The sequence below is a fragment of the Columba livia genome, chromosome 17 (genome assembly GCF_036013475.1).
Source record: "Columba livia isolate bColLiv1 breed racing homer chromosome 17, bColLiv1.pat.W.v2, whole genome shotgun sequence".
NCBI lineage: Eukaryota > Metazoa > Chordata > Aves > Columbiformes > Columbidae > Columba > Columba livia.
Genome location: NC_088618.1, coordinates 10,981,953 through 11,009,664, shown reverse-complemented (window position 1 = coordinate 11,009,664; position 27,712 = coordinate 10,981,953). Strand labels below are relative to the sequence as shown.

Genomic DNA, 27,712 nt, shown 5'->3' with positions numbered 1-27,712 from the left:
AAAGGAGAGAAAAACAGAAAGAGACAGAGAGATCAGTATTGAATGTGTGTGAAATGAGAAGGGGGAATGACAAGTGGTAGAGACATAGAGAAAGAGGCAGAGAAACAGAGGAAAGAGAAAGAGGGGAAGAGGGAAAGAGGGAGAAAAAAAAAAAAAAACAAAAGGAGAAAAACGAGGAAAAAATAAAAAAGCTGAGGGAAAAAAAAAGTAAAACACAAGAAAAGGAGAAAACTGGGAAGAACAAAAGTAGAAAAATGGGGGGAAACGACCAAAAAAAAAAAAAGAAAGAAAGAAAGAAAGAAAATTATAAAAACAGAGAGGGGAAGAGCGATGGAGAGAGAACAGAGGGAACAGAGAAGGAGGGAAGGCAGAGGGGCAGCCGTGCCCGAGACCCGCGGGGGTGGCGGGACGGGACCAGGCCCGCGCGGTTCAGCACCCTGGAGAGCGCCGCGCCTCTGGCTGGCGGGACACGGGGGGATACGATGGGGACATGGGGGGGACACGGGGCGGGGGACACGGTGGTGCCAGGGTCAGGCAGGGCTCGGGTGTCCCGGTGGGATCCCTCAGGGCCGGGATCCCGGCAGGGTTCCTCCATCCCGGGGCTCAGCCCTGCGAAAGGCATCGGTGTCAGAGCCGTCCCGGAGCGGGGCTCTTCGCCAACCCGCGGCGTGGGAGGGAGAAAGCAGCGACCCGGCTCCGGTTTCCGCTGCCGCCAGCCCCAGCAAACCGCCCACCCCGCCGGAGTTGCCCCCCGCCGCCCTCACTGCTTCCTCCACGCGACACGCGTGGCTTTGGAGCGCTCTCAGCCCACCCCTGTGTGTCTCCTCCCAGGCCACCCCATTAGCAGAAAGGTGGGAGCCTTGGAACCCAGCCCGCTCATCCCACCCACAGGTGCGGGCTCTGTGCTCCCCCCTCCCTCCTTCCCAACAAAACCCAAGGGAGGTGGAAGGACCGGGGAGGTGGGGGGGCACACCCCGCTGTGAACACCCAGCACCCCGCCGGCTTCGGGGATTCCGTGTGTGTGGGGTGTCTGGGAGGTAAAATCACTGCCAACGACCGGCTCAGCCCCTCAGACGGCAGCTGTGGGGCGAGCTCCCTTCCCCTCTCTGGCTTGTAAACAGCACCACAACCCCCAGCTTCAGCCCTGCCCCCCCGTCCCCGTCCGTGCCCCCCGCCCTCCCGGCTCCGGGGGCTTCTGCCCCGCCAAGGCGGACTCCCCACGCACCGGCTCGCTCCGTCCCGCTGCTGCTATGCGGAGCTCCGCGGTTGCCGCCGGCTTTTCTCATGCAGATTCCCTCTTTCACACCTCCCAAACAAAGGCAAACGGGGGCATCGCCTCGCCGTGTCAACACACACGCTCATTAGCGGGAAAGCGGTGGGGGGAGCGGGTGGGAACGGCCCGAGCAGCCCCTCCGGGGGGGCGGTGGCATCGACGGGAGGTTGTAGCGGGCCGGGGATTACCCGAGGAAATTTGGAAAGAGTTCTTCACCGCACCCGTCTCAAGTCAATAAGTTTCCGAAGCTCCGAGCTTGGCTGTCTCCGGTTCGGTTATCGGCAACACATGCTGCTCACAGTCAGGCTTTGCCCACCCGCGATTCGGTATCGCGGGGAGCAGTGGCCAAGGGGCTCCGGGACCTACTGTGCGCAGAGCGCGGAGCACAGCCCGGGAAGGGAGAGCCGGGGCCGACTTAGCCCTGGGGAACCGTCGGGGCGATGAGAACGGGGTTCCGGGATCTTGCCGGAGCTAGGAGGGGCTCAGGAGGGGGGGCGCGCAATTAAAGCTTCGCCAATTACCGCCGCCCACGAGAAAAAAAAAAAAAAAAAAAAAAAAAAACACTACCAAAGAAAACCTGATTAAAACGGCGGTGGCGAGTGCAGGGAAGCAGTAGCGGGAAATCACGGCTGGGGAAAGAGTGAGGGGAGCGGGAAGGTGGGAGAAAGGGCGGCTTGGTCAGCACTGGCTGCCCCCATAACCAGGAGGGCCAAGCTCCAGGGTTCCGGGGCTGCGGTACCGCGGGGGAGCCGGAGCGCTCGGCGGGGCCGCGGACGGTGGCCGGGCTAGTACCGATGGGCCGCCGAGCTCTGAGGCCGCCGGCCGGCACCTACCCCGCTGCCCCTCGCCTGATCTTTTTTGTGCTTTCGTTTTAGTTTAATTTGGTTGGGGGGAGTTTCTCTCCCCCCCCATCCCCCCCCCCCTTTTTTTTTTTGCGTGTGTTCTTTTGTTGTCTTTTCCTTTAAACCGCCCCGACCGAGCCGGATCCCTCAGCCGTTCCTTCTCTCCCGGGGCTTCACCCTGACGCCGGTATCGCCTTTCGTTTTGTGCCGTTTCTTCCTCCAAAACCCCGGGCTGGAGCTCGGAGAGAACAATAAATTCGTTAAAAATAAGAAAAGAGGGGTGAACAACAACAACAAAAACCCCCTCGGTTCTTCTTTTGTGTTTGGGCTGCGGTGGGACTGGGGGGTTTTGTTTGTTTTCTTTTCAACAATCCCCCCTCCTCTGTTCACAGAAACACCCGCGGGGAGCAAAGAGCCCCCCCGGGACAGGCTGGGGCAGCCCTTCTCCTTAACACCTGGGACTGGGGGAAACAAGACCCCAGCCCTTCCTCGGTGCCTCATTTGCGTGGGGGAAAGAGAAGAAGCAGTGGGTCGGATGGGGGGGGGGTGGCCCGGGTGGCACCAGAGGGGTTGCATGGGGCTTTGTGCGGGGCGTGTCGCATTGTTTGTCGGCGGTGTGAACACACACTCGCATACACACACTCACACGCACCTCGCTCCCCCCCCATAACACGGAAATTTCCATGTCCCAGCTGCCTTCCCCTTTTAACCTTGGTATTAATTTAGGACGGATCTTTTTAAACGGCCCTGTAATGCATTCAAACGCTGCTGGAGGTTTATCTTCTTTTTTTTTTTTTTTTTTTTTTTTTTTTGTACCGTGGGTTATATTTACACCCAAAACAAAATAATTACACTTTTGTTGGAGAGAGAAAGCTGGTGATTAGACTCTGGCTCTTTGCAGCAAACCCTTTCTCAGTGGTACACCAGGACAATTTTTCACGGCTGGGTGAAATCAGACGCGGGAGGTAATGAATCCTGTGAGCTATTTAAATTTACAATTTGTAACGCAGTCACTCAGAAACGCCTATGGCCCGGCGAGGAGATGCTTGCTGGGTTTGTTTAATGTTAAAACCTGCACCGTCCCCTCTCTTACCAGGGGAAAGGAGGGGAACGCGGGGAGAAGCTTCGTCTGCCCCCAAACGCGCTCCCGCCGGCAGAAGCCCCGCGGAGGAGCGTGGAGAGGCGCGGAACCGCCACCTCCCACCGCGCCCGGGATCGGTTTCCCCGGGCCGGGCAGAGACGCGGAGCCCGGCCCCGCTCCGCGCTTCTCCGCGCTTCCCCGCGCGACCGCCGCCTCCGAACAAAAATAGTTGGAAAATATCAACGAAATCGGCGGCGGAGCATCCTAACAGATAGATAATTAATTACAAAACACAGGGGGAATATGCAAACCGCGTATTACAAATTCTACAGGGCTTAACTGATTGGAAACAGATTATTATCTTGTTTGTCTTTTGTCTGTTTCGCTTATCCCTCTGCCGTCTGTTGTGTTGTAAGTTGATACACTTTATTCTTGAAAGGCGGATTTATATATATATATATATACATATATAGTAAATTCCGTCAACATCTTGTGTAAGCGGCGCTGCTTCTCCATGCATTACCCTGTTAAAACACAATAGGTTTATTAGTTACATATAGGTGGATATTATGGGGCCTGAATTACCATCTGTTACCAAAGGGTGTCTGATGGGGCGGGCTGGGGGGGGAAGTTTGCTTGGGATTTGTTTTTTGTTTTATTTTTGCCTCCCTTTCCCCTTAGCTTTATTTATTGTCTTACTTTCAAACGAAAAAAAGAGCCGAGCCCGGCAGCGGGGAGCGGGACCCCCCGGCATGGCCTCCCCGCCCCTGCCCCGCCGCGGCCGGGCCCGCAGGGGACAGCGGGGGGTCGCCGGTTGCGGGTACCGGCTGCAGAACGGCGGGGGAACCGGCCCGGCGGTGGGGACCAGGCTGGGGAAGCACCGGCCGGTACGATGGGACACGGGGGTGTGCAAGGCCCCGTTCGTTGTGGGACCGTTGCACACGCACTCGCCATCCGTGTCCCCCCACGCAGCTGCACGCCGATGTTGGGGTTTTGCGAGGCCGCCCGAGCCACCCACCCGCGTTTCTTCTTGGGAAGGAAGATCCTTCCGTGTCTACGAACGGGACTGCAGCAACGGGGCGAGTGGGCAGTGCCGCGGGCACCCGGACACGCGTGTGCGTGTGTAGATGTCCGTGTACAAGCGTGTGTGTACATATATCTGTACAGCCGTGGATGTATATACACGTACCTCCCTAAATACAGCGGTAGGAATGGATTTACGCCGCGTCGCTTTTCCCCTCGGTCGGGAGCGGTGGGACATTTCCGCGGTCGCCGGGAGCGGAGCCGAGAGCCCGGTCAGCCCCGGCGCCCCCGGTCCCCCCGGCCCTGTCCCAGCTGCCGAGGCACTTCCTTCGGACCTTTCACCGAAATTGCCCCCACCCCAGGCAGCGGTACCCCAGGGTCTGCGGGCGGGAGACACTTGGCAGACGCGCAGGGCCCCGCTCCGCACCTCTCCGCCCCTCTCCGCTGCTCCAAAATTCCCCAGAAAAGCCAAAGGAGCCGCCAGCAAACTTGGGCAGAGCCGCGGGTGAGCGCGGCCGCGATCGGCCGGTGGTCCGCTCTCCTTTCTTTCCTTCGCCTTCGCCTTTCTTGTCCGTTTCCGTTCTTTTTAATTTATTGCTTTTTTATTTCTTTCCTTCCATGTCTCTTCCTTTTCTTTTTTCATTCTCTCTTTGTTTTCTTTCTTCTGCCTCCTCTTCCTTGCTGGCGCTCTCTAACGCTTTTCTTTCGCACTTTCTTTTTCGTTTCCTTTCTTTTCCGTTCTCGCCGTCCTTTCTTTTTATTTATTTCCCCGTTCATTTTTCCTCTTCCTTTTTTTCCTTCTTTTATTTTTCTTTTTTTTTTATTGCCTTCCGTGTATTTCTTTTTTTCTTTCGTTCATTTATTGCCTCTTTCTTCTTTTTTCCTTCTCTTATTTTTTCTTAGTTTTTCTTCCGTTTTTCCTTCTATCTCTAGTTCTTTCCTTCCTTTTATTTGTTTCCTTTAATTTATTTTTTCTCACTCGCACCCTTTCTCTCTCCTTTTCTTTTTTCCTTCTCTTATTTTTTCTTCGTTTTTCTTCCGTTTTTCCTTCTATTTCTCGTTCTTTCGTTCCTTTTTTTTTCGTTTCCTTTAATTTATTTTTCCTCACTCGCACCCCTTCTCTCCCCTTTCCTTTCTTTTTTTCTGTTTATTTTTTTCACACACTTTCTCTCTTTCCTTCTGTGTTCCTTCTCTCCTTATTTCCCTTTTCTTTCCCCCTTTTCTCTCTGTATTTTCTTATTTTGATACTCGCTCTTTGCACAAACACCCCTACTCAAAGGCACACACAAAACCGCCTCCACTTCCTCGCCGATGCCCTTGTACTGTAGCAGGTTTGGTTTTGTTGTTGTTGTTGGTTTTGCTACTACGAGGAGCGTTTCTGCGATCCGGTGCGGAGCCAGCAGCGGGATCCGACCGTTCCGCTGCTGCCGGGCTGGAGGGGGCTTTGGCCGAGCCTTTCTACCCCGGGAAAGAAAAAAAAATACTAATTATAAATGTAGAGATTTTGGCTGGAGAAACGAGCAGGGAAGGGGAAGGGAGGGCCGGCCTTTACCTGCCCTGCCGCCTTCCTCCTCCTCCCCGCACGGCCGGACCCCAGGGCCTCCGCACCCCCTCCTCAAATCCCGGGGAAAAGAAGGGAGAAGCGGCGTGGCCGCCCCACGCACCGACCCGGCCGCTGCGGCGGGGACCCCCAGGGCTGGGGCAGAGACCCCCGTCCCCAGACAGAATAACGTGTTCCCCTCATAACCCCCAAGCGCCGGGTCCAATCCTGCACTCCGTCCCCTCCCGCACGACCAGCCGGCGATTTCCAGCTCCGCCGCACCTGGAATTAAGGAGAAAAAATAGTGTCCGAGGGGGCAGCGCTCGGGGCCCCCCCGCCCCAGGCCGCCCCCGTTCCCCCCGGGGGCTGCCAGCGAGTTGCGCGGAGTGGGGAAGGGGCGGGAAGGCGGCGGATCCGTGGGACAAAGGCCGGGGGTGGCGGGGGGGCCGCATACCTCGGGGCAGCGCTGCCGGGGGAACTTTTCATCCCGCCGCGCTGTGCGGAGTAGCCGGTCCTCCCCGCGGCCCCCTCCTTCTCCCCGCCCCCCCAAAATCCACCCCCCCCTTTTCCTGCTTGTTGCTCTCCCAGACAAAAACATTTCTCCTCTTTGTGCCTATATATATATATATATATATATATAAATTAAATAAACCAACCCGCAAAACAGGTGATGTTCTCCCGCAGCCCAACTCAGGACGTCCCCAAACCCTCCCTGAGCATCCCTTTAAAAGAAATCAGTAAAAATGAAAGGAGAATTGGTGGGAACACAGTTTTTTTGCAGCGTGTCCCCCCACTCCGGCCCCCCAGCCAGGTGCATACTCACTTGGCGGCACAGGTACAAGCCACCCTCAACAATAGAGGCGCGTTGTTTTTTTCCCTCTGTGCCAAGCACAAGGCTGGAGCCAATTTAGATATGCTATAAATTAAGAGGTTGCCATGGTTACCCGCCTCCCATTGGCTGCAGCCTGGGCGACGCGGGCCTTCACGTCACTAAATCTGAATAAGGATGCGCGAATTACTAAGGCGGGGGACAAAGCTGGCGATGGGGACAGCATGAGAGTGGCGGCGCGGCGGCGGCGGAGCACAGCGAGGCACCGGGGCTGCCGGCTGCAGGGGGGGGGTTCATGCACCCCTCCCGCCGCGCCCGCTGCCGCAGAGCCCGCCAGAAACGCGGCCGCCGCTCCGCCGGCTCCCGGAGCGCTCCGGAGGGACCCGGGGGGGGGATTGGGTTTTTTTAATTGTTATTTTTATTATTATTTCTCGAGGGTGTTTTGGATTTCTTTTTTTCTTTTTCTTTTTCTTCGGCATCGTTTTTTCCCTCCCGCCGCCGAGGCTCCGGAGAGAAGAGGGGGAAGAACTTGACAGCCGCTCCGTTTCACTCCCCTGATTTTTTCCTTATTACCTTTTATATTTTTTAAACATTTTTATTTTATTATTTTCATTTTTTCCCTGCGTTTCTGAGCCGCCGCCGTGTGCCGGCGCGGGGCTGACTTCTCCTGTGCGCGTCTCCATCCCCCGGCGGAGGTTATGATGGTGCATTGTGCGGGCTGCGAGAGGCCGATTTTGGACCGGTTCCTGCTGAACGTCTTGGACAGGGCATGGCACATCAAATGCGTCCAGTGCTGCGAGTGCAAGTGCAACCTGACCGAGAAATGCTTCTCCAGGGAAGGCAAACTCTACTGCAAAAATGACTTTTTCAGGTAAGTGCCCCCCCCCAACTCCCAGACAACAGAAACGGGGGGTGCGGAGGTTCACACCGCTCCCGGACCCCGGGGGCTCTCCCGGAGCTTTTGGGGGGTGCCTGGGGCACTCCCCGCTTTCCCACCCATCTCTCTCTGCCGGGGATCCGCACCGACCCTGCCCCACCGCTCCGGCGGGGAACCGGTTCCCCGGGCCGGGGGAGCCCCGGGGGGAGCCCGGCGGCTACGCTACGGCCGCTGTTACAGCCCGAGAAGCGGGCGGCGAGGCCGTGCCCGCCCCCCAGGTCTCCCCATGACCTTGTCTCCACCGGCACCGGGCCCCGCTCCGCCGGTGCCTCCTCCCGCCCCGTCGCAGCAGGCCCCGGTGGGCATCGCGGTGCCAGCCTCCTCGCCCCCCTCCTGGGACAACAGGCCCCGGTGAAGACGGTGGCCAAAACCTTCCGCCCAGCCCCAAACCGGCGGGGCCCTGCGCTCCGCAGCTCCTTAAACGCCCCTAATGACTGCGATAAGGGGCCGATGAGGAAATTAGGGGCCGGCATGGGAAGAGGGGCGATGACTTATGACTCCTAATGCCCTCACTACATCAACGTCACCGGGAGCAGAGAGGGAGGTAGAAGTTTTGCCGCGACCAGAGGAGAAAAAGGGGGGACGCTGCGTGGTCACCCCAGGGCCTGGCAGCCCCCGGACCCCTCGAGGACCCGGCAGCAGCAGCCCCAGCTTCCGAGTTTCGGGGACATCTTTTGGTGTGATAAGGTTTTTTGTTTGTTTGGGGATTTAAATGTGTTTGGGGTTTTGTGGTTTTTTGTTTGGGTTGGGGTTTTTTGTTTGTTTTGGGGTTTTGGTTTTTTGTGTGTATGGTGTGGTTTTTTGTTAGTTTTTTTTTTTGGGGGGGTTGTTGTTTTGGTTTTGGTGGGTTTTTTTGGTTTGGTTTGGGTGGGGTTTTGTTGAGTTTTTTGTTTGTTTTTTTTCCTTGAGGAGATGGTTTCCAGCCGATTCGGATTCCCTGGATTCTTTATTATTTTTAAAGGGAATTTAAAACAAAAATAAGAGCACGTCTCCCGGGAAAAAAAAAAAAAAAAAAAAAAAAAAACAACAACACAACAACACACACAAAAAAACAAAAAAAACAAAACACAAACAACAACAACAACAAAAAAAACAGCAACCAAAAAAGCCCAACCAAAAAAACGTTCTGCCTCCAGCGAAGGGAAGTAAAATGGGAGATTTCCAAAGCGCCGCTTCCAACCAGGAAAACCCCCTCTGGGAGAGCTGGACGGTGGCGGCTCCGGGCTGGGGACCCCGGGATGCTCAGGGGAACGGAGCTTCCTCCTCCGCCGCCCGTTGTTGTTCTGGGTGCGCGATGCTCCCCGCACCCGCCGCTCCCTTTTTCCGTCGCTCCGGCCACAATTAGCCCCGTTTTTTACCCCGGGATTGTCGGTGGAGCCGAGTCCCCGTTCCCCTCCCGGGAGACAGCTACTGAAACGAATTGCTCCCCCGCGGAGCGCGGAGGGGAACCCCCGCCGCCCTTCCCTCTCCTCCGGCCCTTCTGGAGCCAAATCCAGTCGAGGATGCTCGTGTGTGTGTGTGTGTGTCCCGCGTGGGGACACCCCAAAACCGAGCTCTCTCTGCCGCCCGCCCTACGCCTGCGAGCAGGGCTGCGAGGGGATGAAGGCTCTTCCTCCTCGCCCCAAAGCGGTAAAGGTTGTGAACCTCCTGCTTCCCCTAAATCTCCCAGCGAGAGTTGCTGCAGGATCGAGCTCCCGCGGTGGGATTTTGGGGAGGGGGAAACGGTACAAACGGGCCCATGGCCGCCGGAGCTCCCAGCTCTCGCCTTTCTCCCCCTCTCCAGGAGGTTTGGTACCAAATGCGCCGGCTGCTCCCAAGGCATCTCCCCCAGCGACCTCGTCCGCAAAGCCCGGAATAAAGTCTTTCACCTGAACTGTTTCACCTGCATGGTCTGCAACAAGCAGCTCTCCACGGGCGAGGAACTCTATATCATCGACGAAAACAAATTTGTTTGCAAAGAGGATTATTTGAACTCTCCCAGTTTGAAGGAAGGCAGCCTCAACTCAGGTACGAGCGGCTCAGCCCGCCGCACCCCCCCGTGGGGCCGGCTCCCTGCTGGTGCGGGCAGGAGCAGGCAGGAGCAGGCAGCTGCCGTGATGCTGCCGGTACCTCCCGCCGGGCCGGGAAGGAGGTTTTGCTTTGCGAGGTGAGGGGTTGTACCCCACAGCCAGCTCGGCCCCCCGTTAATCCTCGGGGAGAGGGAGGGATTTGGGGTGAAAGCCTTCGAATTGGGTGGAAGCCTCTGTGACACACGCACACACCCCACGCGGGACGCGGACACGCGTAGGATGAGCGGCGGCCCAGGCGCAGCCCCGCAGCATCGTTCTGCACCCCCCCGGCTCCTGCCCTGAGTGCAGCCCCTACGGCAGCGGGGATGCAGGGTGGTGTGGAACCAGGACCCCCACCCGCGGAGCCCCCCACTCCCCGGAGCAAACCCTGCGAGTACATCCGGTCTCCCCGCGCCACGGGCCTGATCCTTCGCCTCCTTTCACCCAGAGGCAAAGCTCCCATTTGACTTCCTTGGAAGCTGTCTCTGCGTCAGGACAGCAGGATCAGGCCCACTCCTGCTGCCCCCGCCATGCCGGGCGCCCGTGCTCACCCCCTTCCGTGGGCTCTCTCTCCGTCCAGCACCCGGGGCCGGATCCTGCCACGCCAGTCAGTGGGGCCGCTGCTGTGAGCGAGGCGAGTAGAGCTTGGCCTTGGGGGGGTGCTGGCATTAGGGTCCCCGAGGGGAGGGTGGCTGGGGCAGGGGGAGTGAGCCAGGCTCAAGGCAGTGATGGAGACTTCGGTCCCAAACCCCTACAGGGACCGGTTGAATTTTTCCCAGTGGCGCATCCCACTTCCTGGTGTGAAAGGCGCGGCGGGGGAGAGGGGGAGCACCGGGAGCTGCGGTGGGCATGGGCGATCGCCCCCTCCCCAGCTGCTCTCCAGCCAGCATGACATGATGTGCGGGGGGGGCGGATCGGGTGATGCTTGCCTGGACTTCTGCGTGATGCTGGGGGAATGATGTTTTAGGGGTAGTGGGGGGGGGCAGAGATGATCTGCGTCCCTTGCTGCTCCCCAGCACCCTCCAACCCCTCTCCTGGAGAGCAGCCAGGCCGGGTGGGCTGTGGAGGGCAGAGGAATGGGGGGCTGATCTCTCCCCTGAGTCATCCACCCCCCCTTTCCTCTCTGGGTCTCCTTTACAGTGTCCTCATGTACAGACAGGAGTTTGTCCCCGGATCTCCAGGACCCCATGCAGGACGACACCAAGGAGACGGACAACTCGACCTCCTCGGACAAGGAGACCACCAACAACGAGAATGAGGAGCAGAACTCGGGCACCAAGCGGAGGGGGCCCCGCACCACCATTAAAGCCAAGCAGCTGGAGACCCTCAAAGCTGCCTTTGCCGCCACTCCCAAACCCACCCGCCACATCCGAGAGCAGCTGGCCCAGGAGACGGGCCTCAACATGAGAGTCATCCAGGTAGGACAACCCTAGCTCACCTCCCAGCCCTCCCCACCTGACAGCGTGATGTCACGGTGTTAGCCAGTGACGTCATTCCCACTGCAGACCGTGGTTCCTGTGATGTCAGAGCGTCATGAGACAATTTCCTCTGGCAGAGAGAGGAGACAGGGAAAGGACCCACGTGGGTTGGGGAAGAGAAGGGGTGCTGGTGGCAGCACAGATGGTTCAAGGCTTTGACAGTCTCCCCCAGGTGCTGGGGAGGGGCTGGGACATAGAGGCTGGTCCCACGAGCTGGGGAAATGGGGACATGCAAACGCCATCTGTCCTCTGCCAGCGGCACCCCAGACCCATCTCTGCACCCACCCCATGCTCCTGAGGGTTAGTGGGGACCTCCCACCCTGTGCTTTAATATACTGACCCCATGAGAAGACATGAAACCCAGAGCCAAAATGTGAGCCGGCCATGCTCCTCGGCTGCCTCACCTGGGCTGCAGCCGGATCCCCGCTGCGCCGGGAGATGGATGCTCCATCCCTGTGAAAACAAGGAGAAACCATTGCACTCTGCAGGCAGCCTGGAATTTTTTACCTCACTGCCCCCATGAAGAAAATCCCTGCGGAAATGTAGGGATTAATGTGCTTTAATAGAAGCATTAATAGGGGAGGACTCTCCAGCTTTGCTGCTAGCAGAGCTGCGAGCATCCCGGCTCCCGGCAGAGGGGAGCAGAAGTCCCTGGAGCAGCGTGATATTCTCATTCCCCCGAGCTGCCCCAACTCTGGGAGGTACAGGGGGGAGTGGGGCAATAATCCAGATGCCCCACCAAGCCGAGGGAAATGCGTGCGTGGGCTGAGGCTGTGTGGTTTGAACGAGGCGATGCTCCATAGAGAAGTGGCCGTGCCTTCCCCTTCCCTTTTCTCTCCGTCCCCACAGTCTGGCTTTTCTTCTGACTCCCTGCCCACCACAGCAGGTGCTCATCTCTCTGCTCCCCGCTTTCCACCTATTTCTGCTGCGATACAGAGTTTCCCCCCTCCTTTCCCTTCCCTCTTTTCCTCCCTTCTTCCCCCATTCAGGGGAAAATTCTCCCTCCTGTATTTTCTGGCTGCCTCACAGGGACAAATAGGCTGAGGATGAGCACAGGGGGATGCAGCCAGGGGACCAGGATTTTAATAAACCACATTATTTCGTCTGCATCCCCCACATCCCCTCATGCACCTTTTGGGGCTATTGGCAGCAGGAGTGAGAGAATCCTCCCCCCTGCAAGCAGGTGCGATATTTCCATCCCTTTCCCTAGCCACACTTTGAGGGAGGGAGGTCCCTGTGTCCCCGGTGGGTGCTGACCCCAGCTCGCCCGCAGGTTTGGTTCCAGAACCGTCGGTCCAAGGAGCGGCGGATGAAGCAGCTGAGCGCGCTGGGGGCCCGCCGGCACGCCTTCTTCCGCAGCCCCCGCAGGATGCGGCCCCTCGGCGGCCGCCTCGATGACTCCGAGATGCTCGGCTCCACGCCCTACACCTACTACGGAGGTGAGGGACCGGCCGCGGGGACCCTGTCCCGTCCACCCCCCCTGAAACCCATCTTCGCCTTTCCCTTTGTTCCCCTCCTGGTTTTTTCCTTCCTCCGCCTCCCCCCTTGCTCGGGCCCCGAGGGGACGGTGAGGGGACAGTGCCCGCGGCTGTCGCAGCATCCCGGCCCACCCCACTCACACCGAAGCATCTGCGTCCACACCCCTACGCGTGTGCGCGCCCCCGGAGCGACACTACCCGCAAACACCCCAACGCGTGTGTACCCATAATTGCGCAACCCACAGATGCGCATCCCCACGCACACGCGTGTGTTCACTCCCCCCCGCAGACACGCGGCACCATTTGCACAAGCAGACGCGTCCACGCACACACACACACACACTCCCCCGCCGGGCACTCGGGGGAGGTGGCGGCGGCCCCTCTCCCGCCAACAAAGCCCCAGCTGCGGGGCTTTTGTGCCCCTTTCAAGCGGCGTTTGTTCCAATTACCGCCCGGGCCCGCAGCATATGGAAGGTCAGCGCCGCCGGGCCACCCCCCGCGCCGCCCCGACGGGCCGGGATGGGCGCAGCGGGGCGGCCCCGTCACCTCCCCTCTCTCGCCGCTCCGTGCTGAGCCCCCCCATAAACTGCCTTTTCAAAACCTTGCCTCCAAAAAGGGGCTTTCTATGCACACCTTGCTGCCCTGCAGTCAATTTCTGGATACCTTCTGGGCTGCTAAATATAAATATGATTTCCCATTTACATATATATATATATATATTTATTCATTATATATATTTTCCCCATTTAATATATTTTTTTCCCATTCCCTTTATATATATATACATATTTCCCATTCCCTTTATACACCTTTTCCCCTATTTCCTTTATATACACTTTCCCAATCTCCTTTATATGTGTGTGTGTGTATATATATATATATATGTTTGTTTGTTTTCCTCACCCCCATTAACTAAGAATTAAATTCTGTCCCTCGTTCCCCCAGCCCCAGGCTCCTTGCCCCCCTCTATCCCTTCTCTCCCTCCAGGCCATGTGGGGAGAAGGGGGTGAGCACTCCAGCCCTTAGGACAGGCTTATTTCTCTCTCTGGCCTCAAATTTGAAGGCGACACTTTGGGCCTGCACCCCAGGAGCCAGCAGAGTATTTCAGAGGAGGCAGCCACGCTGCTCCAGGGGGAAGGACAGGGTTGGGTGTGGGGCACAGTGGGATTTTTGGAAGGTTTTTGTATCCGAGGGACCAGCTCCATCCTTTTCTCCTCCAGATTACCAAGGTGACTACTATGGACCGGGAGGCAACTATGACTTTTTCCCCCATGGGCCGCCCTCCCAAGCCCAGTCCCCAGCCGACTCCAGCTACCTTCAGAACTCAGGACCCGGCTCCACACCCCTGGGACCCTTGGAGCCCCCCCTAAGCGGACACCACTCCTCAGAAAACCAAAGGTACACGGATATGATCTCGCATCCCGACACCCCCAGCCCTGAGCCTGGGATGACCGGTTCGCTACACCCCATTCCGGGGGAGGTTTTCAGCGGGGGGCCCAGTCCCCCCTTCTCCATGTCCAGCAATAGCGGCTACAGTGGGGCTCTCTCGCACCCCAACCCGGAGCTCAGTGAGGCGGCAGTTTGGTAGGTCTGGCACGGGCACGCGTGAGCCTGTGGGGGGGAAACACCCCCACATTCCCCCAGCCCACGCGTGTCCCCCCCCACCCTGGAGCAGGGCGCATCACATCACCATCACCGGATAAAGACCCCCGTCTGATGCCAAAACACATCCCTGCATCCCTCCCCATCACTGCACAACTCCCCCCGAGGACCTTGGGGCCACCCCGCTACCTCCCTTTCCCGGCACCTTCACCCCAATATGATGGGGGGGACAATAAACAGTGCCCAGCCCCGAAGAACCCCCCCACCGGCGTCGGGACCACCACCTTGGACCAAAGCTGAACTCGCCTGGACACGGGTCCCACCGCCCCCGTGGCGCCTGGGGAGGGGGGCGCTGGGGCAGGGCTCCCCTCTGCTAATTAGCATCCTTTTTAATTATTCCTTACACGTCATGGCGGGGGGGGGGGGATGGGGAATAGCAAGAATAACCCCCCCCGTGGCCCCCCCTCTGCCCTTGGTTTTGTTGTTCCCATTTTATCCCCAAGGAGAAGGTGGCTTTGGACCCGGTTTTTGGTGATGGGTAGCAGGGGGGGTTGAGGGGGCCAGGCCCAGGGCTACTCCAGTGACTGGCTGAGATTGGGCTCCCATGCGGCAGAAAAGACACCAGAAAGAGGCAGAAACAGGAAAAAAAATACATTAAAAATAATAATAATAATAAAAAAACAGAACAAACCCAACCACCACAGCAGCAGAAATGAAACCGGAGCCTCGACGCCGAGTCCCACCCCAACGTTTCCCGGAGACTCCTCCAATTTAAGGATGTATTATAGTTTTTGCTTCTAGTTTCTTTATTTTGTATAAAGGAGAAACAAATAAAGTATGTTTTTGTGTTTACTGATTATTTATTGTACTTTAGTCATCGGAGGCTCCGAATTTTTCTATTTTGAAGGTGAGAAGGGGTGGTGCAGGGGAGGGGGGGCGAGAGCATAGAGAGGGAAAATAAAGGGAAAGAGAATGGAAAAGCAAAGAAAAAAATAGTTGTTTTCTGAAAGCGTCGTGGGTTTCCCGTCCCCGCTGCCTCTTGCAGAGGCTGTTAGTGTGAATGGCTCTTGTTGTTCAATGTGAATAAAAAACCTTTTAGTTGCCTACTGTTCAGTCACCTGGTCCCTTTCATTTTATTTTATTTTATTTATTTTTTTTAAGACAAGACCATGAGATGCTGGCAGGGCTGCCCTGCTCGCCCACTGCCCCCTACCTCTGCGTGGGGTCTGGGGGCACAGCCCCTGTCACCCCATGGGTGCAATGGGGGTTACAGCCCCTGGGCAAGGTGATGCTGCTGCATCACCCACCTGATACCTCAGAGCCCCCCATCACCCCAGCTCTTTGGCGCTGGGGGGGACACATTCCCCAGCTCAGCATCTGCCTCCACAGCAACCAGGCCAGTGCACCATTTCTTTCTCCTGGGGGGGGAGGGAATTGTGTGAACCCCCCAAGACCCCCTCCCAGGGCAGCCCAGTGGCCCCCCAGAGTGTGGGGGGTCAGCAGGGCTGCTGGGGGGGGACACACCAAGGTGGGGGGGATCCATGAAAAACACCAGCAGCTTTTGCCCCTTTTGCCCCAGGGGGGCACTGAGGGCAGGCAGAAGCGGGTATCCCCCCTAGCACCCCCAAGCACGCCCCTCCTGCTTTCCCTCTCTTGTTTTCTAGGATACAGAAATAAATAAAGTCCAGGGCAGGCTGCAGCTCTGAACTAATATTTAAAATGCAAAATCATGGCAGAGTTTTCCCCCCCTCTCCCCTTGTCTTGCAGTAAAAAGATATAAACAGAATAAATTACCTTCCCTCACTGGCTTACGAGAGTCCCTCTCTCCTGACCTGAATTTTAAGTCCTGGCTTGGTTGTAGCATGGAGCACTGATGATTTATGAAAAGCCAACCACTTCTCTGCATATTTTCTCTGCTCAGCCAAGTGGTGGAATTTATCCTTCCTATACCATTACCGGTATTAATAACAGGGTGGCAAACGAGCCAAGCCCCAAGGGATCCCTCCGCCAGAAGCTGGGACGATCACAAAGGCACAGAACTCTCACCGTCCACAAAGAAAAGCTCCTTCTCCCCTTTTAACAGGTGGGGAAACTGAGGCAGGAAGGAAGCCAGCTGCTCCCTTCTGCTTCATCCATTCCAGGCTGTTGGTGTTATCAGGTAACAGAGGCTTCTTATAAGAACAGGGCAACGTGTCATTAAATAACTCCCTCCCAGCATAATTTTGAGTGTTATAAAATGGAGCACAAGGTTATTCAGTGGGTGAAGACTGGCTATTATTCATTATTATAATTTTTATTACTATATAATAATAAAATTGATATATAATTGTTATTGTTGTTATTATTCTATATACAGGGTTCAGTCCATTTGTGATCCCAGCCCGTAACTGCAACCAGGCTTGGGGTCCCTATCACCACCAGGGTCAGGGTCCAGCATCACAACCCAAATGACTCAGGATCCCCATCACCCCAACAGTCCCAGGAAAACACCAGCACCCAGGACTCAGCCCGTCTCCAGCTACAGAGCAACATCAGTCCTGGGAATAAACTTCTTTGCAAAAGCTGTTGGGCAAATATCAATGCTATTTTTTTTTTCTGACCTTTTTCCTTTTTTTCCAGAAGAGGAAGGTCTGCAGAAGGTGGAAAGTAATCAGGTTTTGGACCTGGGATAAAAAATGGCTGGAGTAGGTTGGGCTGACTCCTGATAATTAATAGTGTGCCTTGTAATAGGATTCTCCAGCCTTCGGTGCTCCCTGGAAACACTTTTTTACATAAGATATTGCTCACGATGGAGCAGCCAAGTTTTGATTTATGGGGGTTTTGGCCTCCAAGAAGCATCTGGGGGGCTGGTCTGGCCAGTGGGGTTTTTTGGGGGGAGAGAGCAAAAGGGCTGAAGGCAGGGAGGAGGTTTGTGTGGGTCCCTGGCTGGCCAGGGGACAGGGCTTTGGGGGGAATGTCTGTGATCGGGGGCTGAGCCCCCTCTGCTCCAAAGGGGAGGAGGCTGAAAAGGGTTTTGGGGCAGGAGAAGGTTTGTCACCCTGCTCAACATCACCAGGTGATGCTCAGGCCAGGGACCCCCAACAGGAGCAAGAACCCACATTGCTTGGGGGTGGGAGGAAGGAAAGAGGAGAAATTTGTTGGGGGAACACAAAAAACCCTGGGAGGTGCAATAGCAAAGGGCTACAAATGAATGCAGCACTAGGGAGTGGGAATGGGGGAAAACAGAAGAGCCTGGGGGAAAAGGGGGAATGGGGAAAAGAGTAGGATGGGGGCAAAAAAAAGGGGGTCTTGAGGGCTCCAGGATGGGGTGCACACAAAATCACACACATACCCATGCACCTTGGAGCTGGCTGGTGTCAAACATGCTGGGGAGTTTCACCAATAAATCACTGTAACAAACGGGTCCACGTGTACGTTGTTCTCTTCTGACCGCAGCCAGTACGACAGGAATGGGAGACGATTGTAATAATTAATAATCATTAGAATAATAATGCATAAAGACAGTAGCAAAGTAATTAGTCAGAGAGGGAGCGCTTGCTAATTGAGACGGGGAGCTGCAGTTCAAACAGCCTGGGGAGGAGCATAGAAGCGGGGGGGACACCGAGGGCTGGGGGACGTGGAGGAGGGTGCTGGGTGTGTGTACCCTGGTCCTGCCATCCGACAGGCAGGGTCTCGGCTCCATCCCTGCCTGCAGCGAACACTGGTATTGTCCACCCTGTGTGCCTCAGTTTCCCCATCCCTACATGGATGCTGAGGCGAAGGCTAGGGGAGGAGTGCAGCCCCACATCCAGCAGGCAGCAGGGCTTTATTTGGGTTATTTTGGAAGGAAAACAAGCTGAGGGTGCTGTTAGGGCTCCATCGCATCCCCTTCCTCAGGGCGGGCATCACTCCAGCCCCAGCTGGTTCTTCAGGGCCCGCAGCTGGGCCACCTGGATGCTGGCCCCCCCGCAGACCACCACCACCACGGAGCCCAGAGGGGGCTGCAGCCGCCTCTCATGCTGCAGCCGCTGCAGTCGTCCCGTGTAGAGCAGGGCCAGGGCGGCCCCACATGCCGGCTGCACCAGCATCCGCTCGTCATCTGCGGGGACAGGATGGGGGGGACAGGCTGAGCCACCTGCAGAGCCAGGGTCCCCCCAGCACCCTGACTCCCAGGCCTGTCCCAGCCCCAGCGGTGTCCCTGTCACCCCCCATGGTCCCTGCTCACCCAGGAACTGCTCCACGGCTCGCACAGCCTCTGTGTCCTCCACCACCTGGGAGATGACCTGGCACTCCTGGGCACACTCCAGCGCCCTCGCTGCCACCGTCTTGGCTCCCAGGCACTTGGCCACGCTGGGACAGGAGGGGAGGAAGATGGGCGGGGTGGTCCTGGGACCCTTGGGTGAGCTGGGCTGAGACCTGCCAGCTCGTTGCACATGTGGCCGTTCCCGCAGAGCCCGGCTCACCTGGTGATGTCAGGCAGGGTGACGAGCCGGCCGGCCGCCAGTGCCGCATGGAAGCTGTGAGCCCCCCACGTCTCGGCGGCAATGATGGGGACATCCTGCCAGCCCACCTGGCGCAGACCGGCCACCACTCCTGCCAGCAGCCCCCCCCCGCCCACTGCCAGCACGATGGCGTCCGGCTTGGTGTCCAGCGAGTCTTTCAGCTCCTGGACCAGGCTGGCGTGACCCTGCCTGGGGGCAAGGGGGGTGGGAGGATGCAACTGGGGACACTCTGAGCCAGCCTTGACCCCAGTCAGGGGGGATGGGGGGCAGGAGCTGAGCCCTGGCAGCACTCACCACACCAGTGGGTGGTCGAAAGGGTGGATGCTGACCCAGCCCTCCGCCTCCGCCAGCTCCAGGGCTCTCCTGTTGGCTTCATCCCACACCTGGGGGGGACAACGGGGGCTCAGCGTGAGCCACATCCAGCCCTCACAGCCCAGAAATGGGCCCCTCGTCACCATGGGGCTGACTGACACCAGAAACCCACACAGGGCACTGGGTTGAGGTTTGGGGTCCCCAGGGTGACCCCACTGTGATGCTGGGGTGCAGGTGACCCAGGAGGGGGACATTTTGGGATGGGGTTTGTTATGTGCATCCCTGGCACCACTCAGCAGGCTGAGATCAGGGTCAATCCCTTCTGCTCCCCCCCCAGACCCCATTTTTAGGGGGCTGCCACGGGGGTACCTGGCCAGACACCTCCACCTTTGCCCCCAGCTCCTCCAGCTTGCGCACGGTGCCAGGGCCGGTTGTGCTGGGAACCACGACAGTGATCGGCAGCCCCAGCTTCTTGGCCGCGTATGCTGCCGCCAGACCCGCATTGCCCCCTGTGGAAAGCGGGGGATCAGGCGGGGCTTGTCCTCCCCACATTACTCGTGAGCATCCCCCAACCCAGCTTGGGACGCAATTACCTGAGGAGCAAACGAAGCCACGGCAGCCCCTCCTGGCAGCCTGAAATGTAGGAGGGAAGGAGGGGTGGGGACGACTGTGTCCCCCTGCAGTGTCCCCCCGCCATGTCCCTACCACTGCCCATACCGCGCCCACACTCACCTCCTGGCAGAGGTGGCCGATGCCCCGGATCTTGAAGGAGCCCGCGGGCTGGACATTCTCCAGCTTCATGTAGACTCTGGTGCCCCCCGCCCTGGACAGGGACAGGCTCTCCAGGAGGGGTGACACGATGTGGAAGGGCTTCTTGTCCATGGCTCTAGTGATGTGTGCTCTGCCAGGGAGAGGTTGGGGAGCCACCAGCTGCTCCCCTGCAGCCCTACTGCCGCCCCAGGCTCTGTATGGGGTGCAGGAGCCTCTCTAGAGGGACAGGGCTGTCCCCAGTGTCCCCTCCTGGCTCTGAGATGTAGCAGCACTGAACCCTGGGGTGCAGTGATGGGGCCCCCCTGCCAGAGCACCAGGACAAGCTGGGCCACCCCCTCCTCCTGGTCCCCAAGCTCCCAGTGTCCCTAAGTGTCTCCTTCAGACTCTGTCCCAAGGCCAGCCCATGGTGGGATTTACCTGGTGTCCCACGGAGTGTTGCTGCATGTCCCAACTCCTTGCCCACAGGCGAGTTTGTAGAAGGGCAGAGGGACAGGTGACGTTGGAGGGGCTGTGCCAGAGTCCCCATGTCCCCAGGGGTTAAACTTTGCTTTAGCCCTGCCTGTTTACTCAGCGTCGAGCAGGTTTTTCCAGCTGTGGGGCTGGATTGGTGCCAAAAGCGCCCAGTGCAGCCCAGGCACATTGCCCCGTGTTCTGGGCAGGGACAGTCACATGTGTCCCCTGCAGCCAAACACCCCAGCGGCCTTTGCGTGCCCAGGAGACGGGATGTGGGTACTCAGGAGACGGGATGAGGAGGGGCAGCTCCCAAGGGACTTTGGGGGTCCCCAATGGTTTGTCCCAGCCAGCTCGGCACAAGCACCAGATCTTTTCAGTTCCAGACAGAAACATGTCCCAGCGGATTTTAGGACTTTAAGGACCTGACCCGTCAGTGTAGCGAGGGCAGCCTGGGCATCCCAAATCTCCATCGGGACCCAAACAGAGCCCAGCTGAGCCCCAAGGTCCAGCAGCACCCAGGGGTCCCCGAGCAAAGCAGGCAGAGCCCTCCACTTTCCTCCAGGAACAGCCTGGGACCCCTTCTTGTCACCCCAGCACCAGTGACACCCTCCAGGGTAAGGGTCCCCTCCACATGTGCCCTACCTCTGCGCAGAGGGGCTGGCATTGTCGGGTCCAAGGCTGGCTCCTCATCCTGCAACCACAGTGGGTTTCTCTGTGCCAAAGCCACCTCTGCTTTCAGAGGCTGGACCCAGGGACAAAGTTTAGTTCCGTCCCCCGCCATGGTGGCGCCATGGGGGTCCCAAGGGGGGGGTCACTGCACACGAGCTGGCACATGCAGGACACAGCCAAGCGGGCTGCCCTGGGAACCCCCCACTCTGCCCAGCTCTGTCCTGCTGACAGGCGGACAGCAGCGAAACAGACCCCAGAAGACCAGATTTCAGTTTCCTGACCCAATGGGTGCTGCAAAGCCCCCCAAGAGCAACTCTGGTGACAAGCACAGAGCAGGGACGGGGCTCCAGGGCAGCCCTGTCCCTGATGGAGCTGGCCCTCAGTGGCAAGGAAATAACTAACCCCCTGCTGCTTGCGCCATCATTAGGCTTCAGAGTGAACAGCACACAGCATCGGCAGAGTAAATGCTGCATGCAGACAGCGATTGCACTGGGCCACGTCGCTTTTGGGACATCTTGGGCTGGAAATGTGAGGGATGATGAAGCAGAGGGCATCAACTCAGGGGAAGCACATGAGCTCCAGCTCCCCCGGGAGCCCACGGAGAGACCCCCACATTGCACAGGGGGCAGGGGGGCTCCAAGTGCTTCCCTGGGGATGGATCCTGGGGACTCTTGGTAGCAGGTTCTGGGGAAGGGGTGCAAGGACCCCTGCACTGCTCACAGGGAGGAGGCTTGGGAACCCCTCAGTGGGGACACCGCATCTCAGCTCTGCCCTGGGGGGCTCAAGGGTCCTCCCTTTGGCTCGGTCCCTGCCCTGGGAGAGGTGGCACCAGGTTGTCACTGGGTGACATCCCCTGGGTGACACAGCCTCAGCCACAGCAGTTGGGGTGATATTTAACCACTTCTGTGTGCTGTTTCACTTTTAAGAAGATTTAAAAAACAGAAAGGAAGAAGCAACGCAGCTGCTGCTGCATTTCCAGTGTGGCCTGTCCTCGGCATCAATGTGCTTGCCCTGCCTCACTGCCCTGTCACTTGGTGGCAGTGACCTCCTCCTACCTGGGGAAACTGAGGCACAGGGACCACCTGAGCAGCACACCCTACCCCAGGAGCCCCCGCACCATGGGGACACCAGGGGACATGGACACAGACTCTGCCACCCACCCATGAGCCCCTCATCCTCCCAGCACCCATCCCAGCTGGTTTGGGCCACCATGCCATCTGCAGAGCACTCATCCCAGCTGTAGGGGTGCCAGCACCCCAACAGCCCAGCCCCTGCTGCAACCCGGCCCCATGCAGCCCCTGGGGCCCCCAGCAGCCCCCCAGCCCTGGTGGGAACCTGGTGCCTTCAAAGCACTGCCGAGCACCAGCTCATTAATCCCCCAGTAATGACCTCGTTATTCCTAACGAGGCAGAGCGGATCAAGGGAGCTGCTCTAAGAGGATTTTGCAACGGGGGTTTTGGCGCTGGGGGAGGCACAGGTGGCAGGAGAGGGGAAGACAAAAGGGATGAGGATGGTCACTCCATCCTGGGGGATGAACAGTGGGACCCCCCCACTCCAGCCAGGTGCCCCCATTGCAGCAGCTCTGCCCCACGCTGGGTACCCAGCCTGATGCAGCAGCAGAGAAACCTCAGCAGCCTGCACCTCAAAAACCCAGCCTGGCTGCACACCCTCCCACTGAGGCACCCCTTAATTTGGGGGGGCAGATCGCTGCGTGAGCGATCCCTTATACAAGGCCTCCAAGTATCTCAGCAGAAGGCAAAGCACAGCACACAAACTGCTTTATTTGTCCCAACCAAACCAGCGCACTCAGCTCCTCTGCCTGTGGGTGAGCCCCAGCCTCCCAGGACCTGTCACTTTTCTGGGAAGAGCCCCCCAAACCAGGCTCCAGCCCCAAGCCGGGGGGACACACAGCCCCTTGCACAGCACAGCCAGCACCACGGGGATGTGGCAGAAGCAGAGCGAGCCGGGGGGCAGGGGACACCCCCTTGCACCCCAAGCCAGGCCCCTGGGGAGACCAGGTAGCGCTGCCCCTCCAGAAGGGAACCCCATGCAGGACAGACGCCAACAGATGGATGGATAGACGGGTTCAGCCTGCTCAGTCCCAGTGGACCTTGACGGGGGGGAAGGTCCAGAGGTCGGGGTGTCCCATATGCAGCAGGGCGCTGCATGGGGATGTGCTCCAGCGGAAGGGGGGGACGTCATCCCAGGTGGGGCCGCTGGCAGCCACCAACCCAAAGGTGGGGGCCATGCCCCAGGAGGTGACCTGAGATCGGGGGGAGAGAAAAAAAACAGGGGGGGAGTCAACATGGGGAACGGGCGACACAGCCCCCCAAAGAGGGGACCCCCAGCTCCCCCGAGCCCCCACCTTCATGTCGGTGCCGCCATGGCAGCGCTGGCGCAGGGCGGGGAAGGGGTAGGTGCCGTTGGGGGGGTTGAGGTCGGAGCGGGCAGAGATGGCGTTCTCGGCGTTCTGGGGGGGGTTGCAGCCCTTGCACCGTGACAGCGGGTCCTGCAGGTAGTTGTTGGACCTGCAAAGTAGCCAAGAGAGTGGAGAAAGTGCGGGGAAAAAAAAATACATACAAAATTTATAATGATAAAGAAGTCACCCCTGAGGGTTACAGATCCTTAAGGGTGTGTGGGGGACACCCAGGTTTGGGGGTTCCCCAGCACCCACCTCATCAGGCGGACCATGGAGTCCAGGTCACGGACCAGCGTCTGGTTCCGGCGGAAGATCTGGGCGCGCGGGTTCTTGTCGTAGGTGAACCAGTCACCGTATTTCTTCACCAGCTCCGGGGTCCCGCTGGCATTGAAGATCTCCTCGAAGTACCTGGGGTGACAGCAGGGGGAAACCCAGTGAATCAGCACCCAACAGCGGGGGGCAAGGCCAGTGTCTTCTGCCCCCCTTTTCTGAAGCACCAGTGGGGTGGGACAAGGCTGGACGGAGCTCACGGCAGGTTGTAGCTGGCCCAGTAGCCCTGTTGGTACAGCAGCTCCGTGCGATCGGCCGCCATCACCAGGCCCCTGCACCAGGAGAAGAGCATCGGTCAGAGCAAGAATCCAGTGGGGATGAGGGGGAAATATGCTGGGAAGGAGGGCAGCCCTGCTGGGGGTCCCTGCTGCTGGGTTCTCACCCCAGAAAGGGGTGCTGGGCACCCATCACCTCCATACAAGCATCCACGGAGAGTCCTTATAGAATCATAGACCCATTTTGATTGGAAAAGACCCTCAAGATCACCATGTCCAACCATTAACCCAACTCTAGCCCTACCCCATATCCCTGAGAACCTCATCTCCGTCCATCCAATCCCTCCAGGGATGGTGACTCCAGCACTGCCCTGGGCAGCCTGTTCCAATGCCCCACAGCCCTTTGGGGAAGAAATTGTTCCCTAGATCTAACCTCAACCTCCCCTGGCGCAACTTGAGGTCATTTCCTCTTGTCCTGTCACTTGTTATTTGGGAGTAGAGCCTGACCCCCCCTGGCTCCAACCTCCTTCCAGGCAGTTCAGAGAGCGAGAAGGTCTCCCCTCAACCAACTCGTCCCCATCACCTAACTCCCACCCATTGGGCTGGGGCAGATGGGACCCTCAGGGCTTTCCCAAACCTACGGGGATGGGAGGGGAGACGAGATCTGGCGCTCAGGGAGGAAGGGGACACTCACGGGATCTGCTCCAGCACGGTCAGCACACCTGGTGGCGGGCTGGCTCTCCCCGGTGTGAAGGCGTTATAGTCCACCACCATCCACTGGTTGTTGTACCTGGCGCGGAGAAGGGGGACAGCATCCTGGGGACATCCCCACTGCTGGGCGAGCATCCATCCATCTGATCCCGCTTTCCTGTGACAGCCAGGGGGTTCCCGCACCCTGTCCCACCCCACTCACGTGCCGCTGTTGAACCGCCGAAAGACGGTGGCCCACTCGGGACCGCTGCGGGCCAGGCGGTTGGCCACGATGTTCCTCAGCCACTCCAAGACGCTGCCCCGTGGGTCCAGGTACTTCCACCGTGCTGGGTTGTTGTTCCCGATGGTGGTTTCCAGCGCTACCTGTGGGGAGGGGAGTGATGGGGAAGGGGCAGCAGGGCTGGGGAAGGGTCCCCCAGGACCAGCCCCCACTCACCAACCCGCTGCTGAGGATGTAGAAGTCATCCCCAGAGAAGATGGTACCAGGGTAGGAGGAAAACACCTGGATGTTGCCAGGGATCTGAGAATTGCCTGAGGGAGGGGACACAAAATCAGGGGAGCATTAGAAGGGGGGTGTCAGCTGCAGCCCCCCCAGCCCAGCCCACGCACCACTGGCCGAGGTGCGGAAGGGCAGCGTGTACTTCTTGATGATGCGCAGCATGGACTGGTAGGAGGTCCAGGTGTCGTGGGCCACCAGCAGATCCCGCTGGCCCGGCAGCAGCTTGAGGAGGGCAGAGCAGGAACCCGAGCCCAGAATGCGCCGTGGGGAGGAGCGGTTCAGGGCGGACTCCAGGTCCTCCAGGTCACCCCCCAACTGCAGCAGGCTAGGGGGATGCAAGACAATGGGTATCAGGTGGAGGACACCCTGGCCCAGGAACCGCACCGGCTCAGAGCTCTCTGTCCGTCTGTCTGGGCTAGGGGGTGTTTCTCCATCCCATCCTGGCACCCCAGCAGTCTGAGCAGGGAGGGAAAGGTGAGCATAGCAGTGGGGAAACTGAGGCAGGGGGCTGCAGTGGGCCTGGGGGCACCCAGAACCTGCCTTGACTGCATCCTGCCCCAGCAGCAGAAGACAAGTGGCTAGAGAAGGTGGGTGAAGGGGACTTGGAGCAGAAATGGGTGTCCCTGGTCATCCAGGAATTGTGCTCACAGTCCCCCCTGCAGCACCCCAGCCTCTGGGGTGACCATCCCCCTGTCACCTCTGAGCAGGAGCTTACAGGAAGCCGAAGGGCGTCAGGGTGAACCGGCCCCGGGGGAAGTCCAGGCGCCCGTTGTAGTTGTCCTCCAGCCCCTTCAGCTGCAGCAGGGCCAGCCGCACCTGCGGGGACAGGGGACAGGCTGGCACACGGCTCTCACGGGGAACGGGGGTGAGGGGTTTCGGGAGGATGGGCTTCCCCCTTCTCCCAGGGGATGCAGCAGATCCCAGCGCTGCCTCAGATGCAGGAGGAGACATGGGGACAAGTGCTGCTGTCAGTGGGGCTGTGACTCAGCACTGGTGGCCAGGGGAGACTGAGCCACCCCCTGTGCACCCCAACAGAGACGTATGAGGCTCCAGAGGGACAGAACGTCACAAATTGCATCTGCCCACCCAGTAGGGAGGAGGATCCTGATCATCCCACCTAGAGCCCCGTCAGGACCCCAGGCACCCCTCATTGCCCTGTCTCCTCCGCTTGATTAGAGCCCCAATTAGCACCGGGGGCTGCAGCAGGGGTTCATCTGGGTGGGGGTGCCCCATCCTCACCTGGTGCCAGTACTCGGGGTCCTCCCCCTTCGCCATCTGCTCCTCCATCCAGTCCAGGTTGGCCTCCAGGTACCCCCGCAGCTTCTCGCAGTACTCACTCTCGTACTTGAAGGGCCCACAATAGCCCACCATGGTGTTCATCCAGTGCATGTACATCAGCTGGGGGGGACACGGCAGGGGTCAGCCAGGGGAGATGGGAGGGACCACATCACACCCCTCGGGACCCCGATTTCACAGGGGTCACCCTGTTACCTGCTCGGAGACGGCGGCTTCAGCCAGCCCGGCGGCGTAAGCCTGCAGGCTGTCATTGTACGAGGCGCTGGTGGTGACCTCCAGGAAGGCCCAGCTGAGCGGACATGGGGGTGTCATGGCCACGGAAGGATCACAGACACGATGCGGTCACGGACATGAGAGGACATGGACACCAACGGGTCACAGACACGGGGCGGGGAACATGGATATGACGGGGTCCGGCCGCCCCACCCACGGTGGCTCCCCCGAGGGCGTCCCCGGCGCTCCGTTCCCGCTCGGCTCCGTGCGAGCCCCCGGCCCATCCCGTCCCGTTCCCCCCGTCCCGTCCCTACCCGACGGTGGGGATGCGGTCGTCCAGGCTGGCCCAGGCGACGGCGGCGGGGTGGCGGCCAGGCAGGACGCGCAGCCGCCCCGCGCCGGGCTCCAGCAGCACGGAGACATTTCGGGGCGGCGGGCCGGGGGCTGCCCCGGCCGGGGGCGTCCCGGCCAGTGCGACCACCAGCGCAGCCCCCAGCAGCGCCCGCAGCGCCGCCATGGTGGGGACGGGGCGGGACGGGCGGCAGGGGGCGGAGCTAGGAGCGGGATTGGGGGCGGGGTGAGAGCATGGTCACGCCCCGGGCAGTGCCCGCGTGCGCTACGGATGTGGGGGGGCCCGCAGCCAACTCCCCGTGTTCCCCGCCTCACATCCCCCCATGGAGACACACGTGGGCCCCCTAGCCGTGGGGAACCCCGCCCCGGGCATGTCCTCTGTGGGGTGCAACCCCAGCCAGTGCGGCCCATGGGGAGCGGCTCGGGGAAAGCCTGACAGCGTCGTGGGGGGGGCTGGGCCCCGCTGGGGTTTTGGGTGGGGGGTGACGCGTGAGGTGTTGGTGCCCGATCCGCGGGCCCCGGCACCGCCGCAGCCCCTGCCTTGTGCAATCTCGTCAGCTCCTGTTTACTACCCTTCCCGCTCTCCAGCGGGCAAAGTCCCCCGAGGCGTGGGGTGTCCTGGTGGGGCGGGGGCTGAGGGCTCGCAGACCTCCACCCACGATGGCAAAAACCCCATGGGGTGCATAAAGTCCCCATGGCCTGGCTCTATATAGCCCCCGTTCTCGGCTTTACCCAAGCACCACTCCCTGAGGCCTGGCACACTCACGCCATGTCACAGCAGAGCGCCAGGCAGCTGGCAGAAGGGACACAGCTTTGCTCCAAAGCTCCGCAGCCTGTGCTGAGCTGGGACGCCCAGTGAGC

At 59.2% G+C, this 27,712-nt stretch overlaps 3 protein-coding genes and 1 long non-coding RNA gene across 8 annotated transcripts; 1 reads left to right on the top strand and 3 right to left on the bottom strand.

The window, feature by feature from the left end:
* Positions 1-5,217: 5,217 nt before the first annotated feature.
* On the bottom strand, positions 5,218-6,648 carry LOC135575644 (uncharacterized). The gene is made up of 3 exons (XR_010466809.1): positions 6,583-6,648; positions 5,772-6,041; positions 5,218-5,677 (listed from the first exon to the last, which is right to left on the bottom strand). It is a non-coding gene; the product is annotated as an uncharacterized LOC135575644 (long non-coding RNA).
* A 143-nt stretch (positions 6,649-6,791) lies between these two features.
* Positions 6,792-14,988, top strand: LHX5 (LIM homeobox 5). 3 transcript variants are annotated; one of them, XM_065033843.1, is made up of 6 exons: positions 6,792-7,459; positions 9,309-9,532; positions 10,154-10,207; positions 10,714-10,991; positions 12,325-12,490; positions 13,750-14,988. In XM_065033843.1, exons 1-6 carry the CDS (start codon positions 7,287-7,289, stop codon positions 14,115-14,117), a joined length of 1,263 nt encoding a protein of 420 aa, XP_064889915.1. In that variant the 5' UTR covers positions 6,792-7,286; the 3' UTR covers positions 14,118-14,988. The 3 variants fall into 3 exon arrangements, with proteins under 3 accessions (XP_064889915.1, XP_064889916.1, XP_064889913.1); XM_065033841.1 differs by having other exon boundaries at positions 7,055-7,459; positions 10,022-10,207; XM_065033844.1 differs by lacking the exon at positions 10,154-10,207 and having other exon boundaries at positions 6,920-7,459.
* Positions 14,989-17,917: 2,929 nt separating this feature from the next.
* Positions 17,918-20,927, bottom strand: SDSL (serine dehydratase like). 3 transcript variants are annotated; one of them, XM_065033845.1, is made up of 8 exons: positions 20,791-20,927; positions 19,657-19,825; positions 19,518-19,557; positions 19,294-19,433; positions 18,907-18,995; positions 18,574-18,801; positions 18,336-18,460; positions 17,918-18,209 (listed from the first exon to the last, which is right to left on the bottom strand). In XM_065033845.1, exons 2-8 carry the CDS (start codon positions 19,804-19,806, stop codon positions 18,016-18,018), a joined length of 966 nt encoding a protein of 321 aa, XP_064889917.1. In that variant the 5' UTR covers positions 19,807-19,825; positions 20,791-20,927; the 3' UTR covers positions 17,918-18,015. The 3 variants fall into 3 exon arrangements, with proteins under 3 accessions (XP_064889917.1, XP_064889918.1, XP_064889919.1); XM_065033846.1 differs by lacking the exon at positions 20,791-20,927 and adding an exon at positions 20,113-20,213; XM_065033847.1 differs by lacking the exons at positions 19,294-19,433; positions 19,518-19,557.
* A 1,651-nt stretch (positions 20,928-22,578) lies between these two features.
* PLBD2 (phospholipase B domain containing 2) lies at positions 22,579-27,055 on the bottom strand. Its single transcript, XM_065033840.1, has 12 exons — positions 26,815-27,055; positions 26,483-26,576; positions 26,231-26,389; positions 25,707-25,807; positions 25,102-25,316; positions 24,929-25,023; positions 24,695-24,855; positions 24,476-24,571; positions 23,767-23,838; positions 23,492-23,644; positions 23,183-23,345; positions 22,579-23,080 (listed from the first exon to the last, which is right to left on the bottom strand). The coding sequence occupies exons 1-12, from the start codon at positions 27,015-27,017 to the stop codon at positions 22,913-22,915; spliced, it is 1,680 nt and encodes a 559-aa protein (XP_064889912.1). The 5' UTR covers positions 27,018-27,055; the 3' UTR covers positions 22,579-22,912.
* Positions 27,056-27,712: the final 657 nt, after the last annotated feature.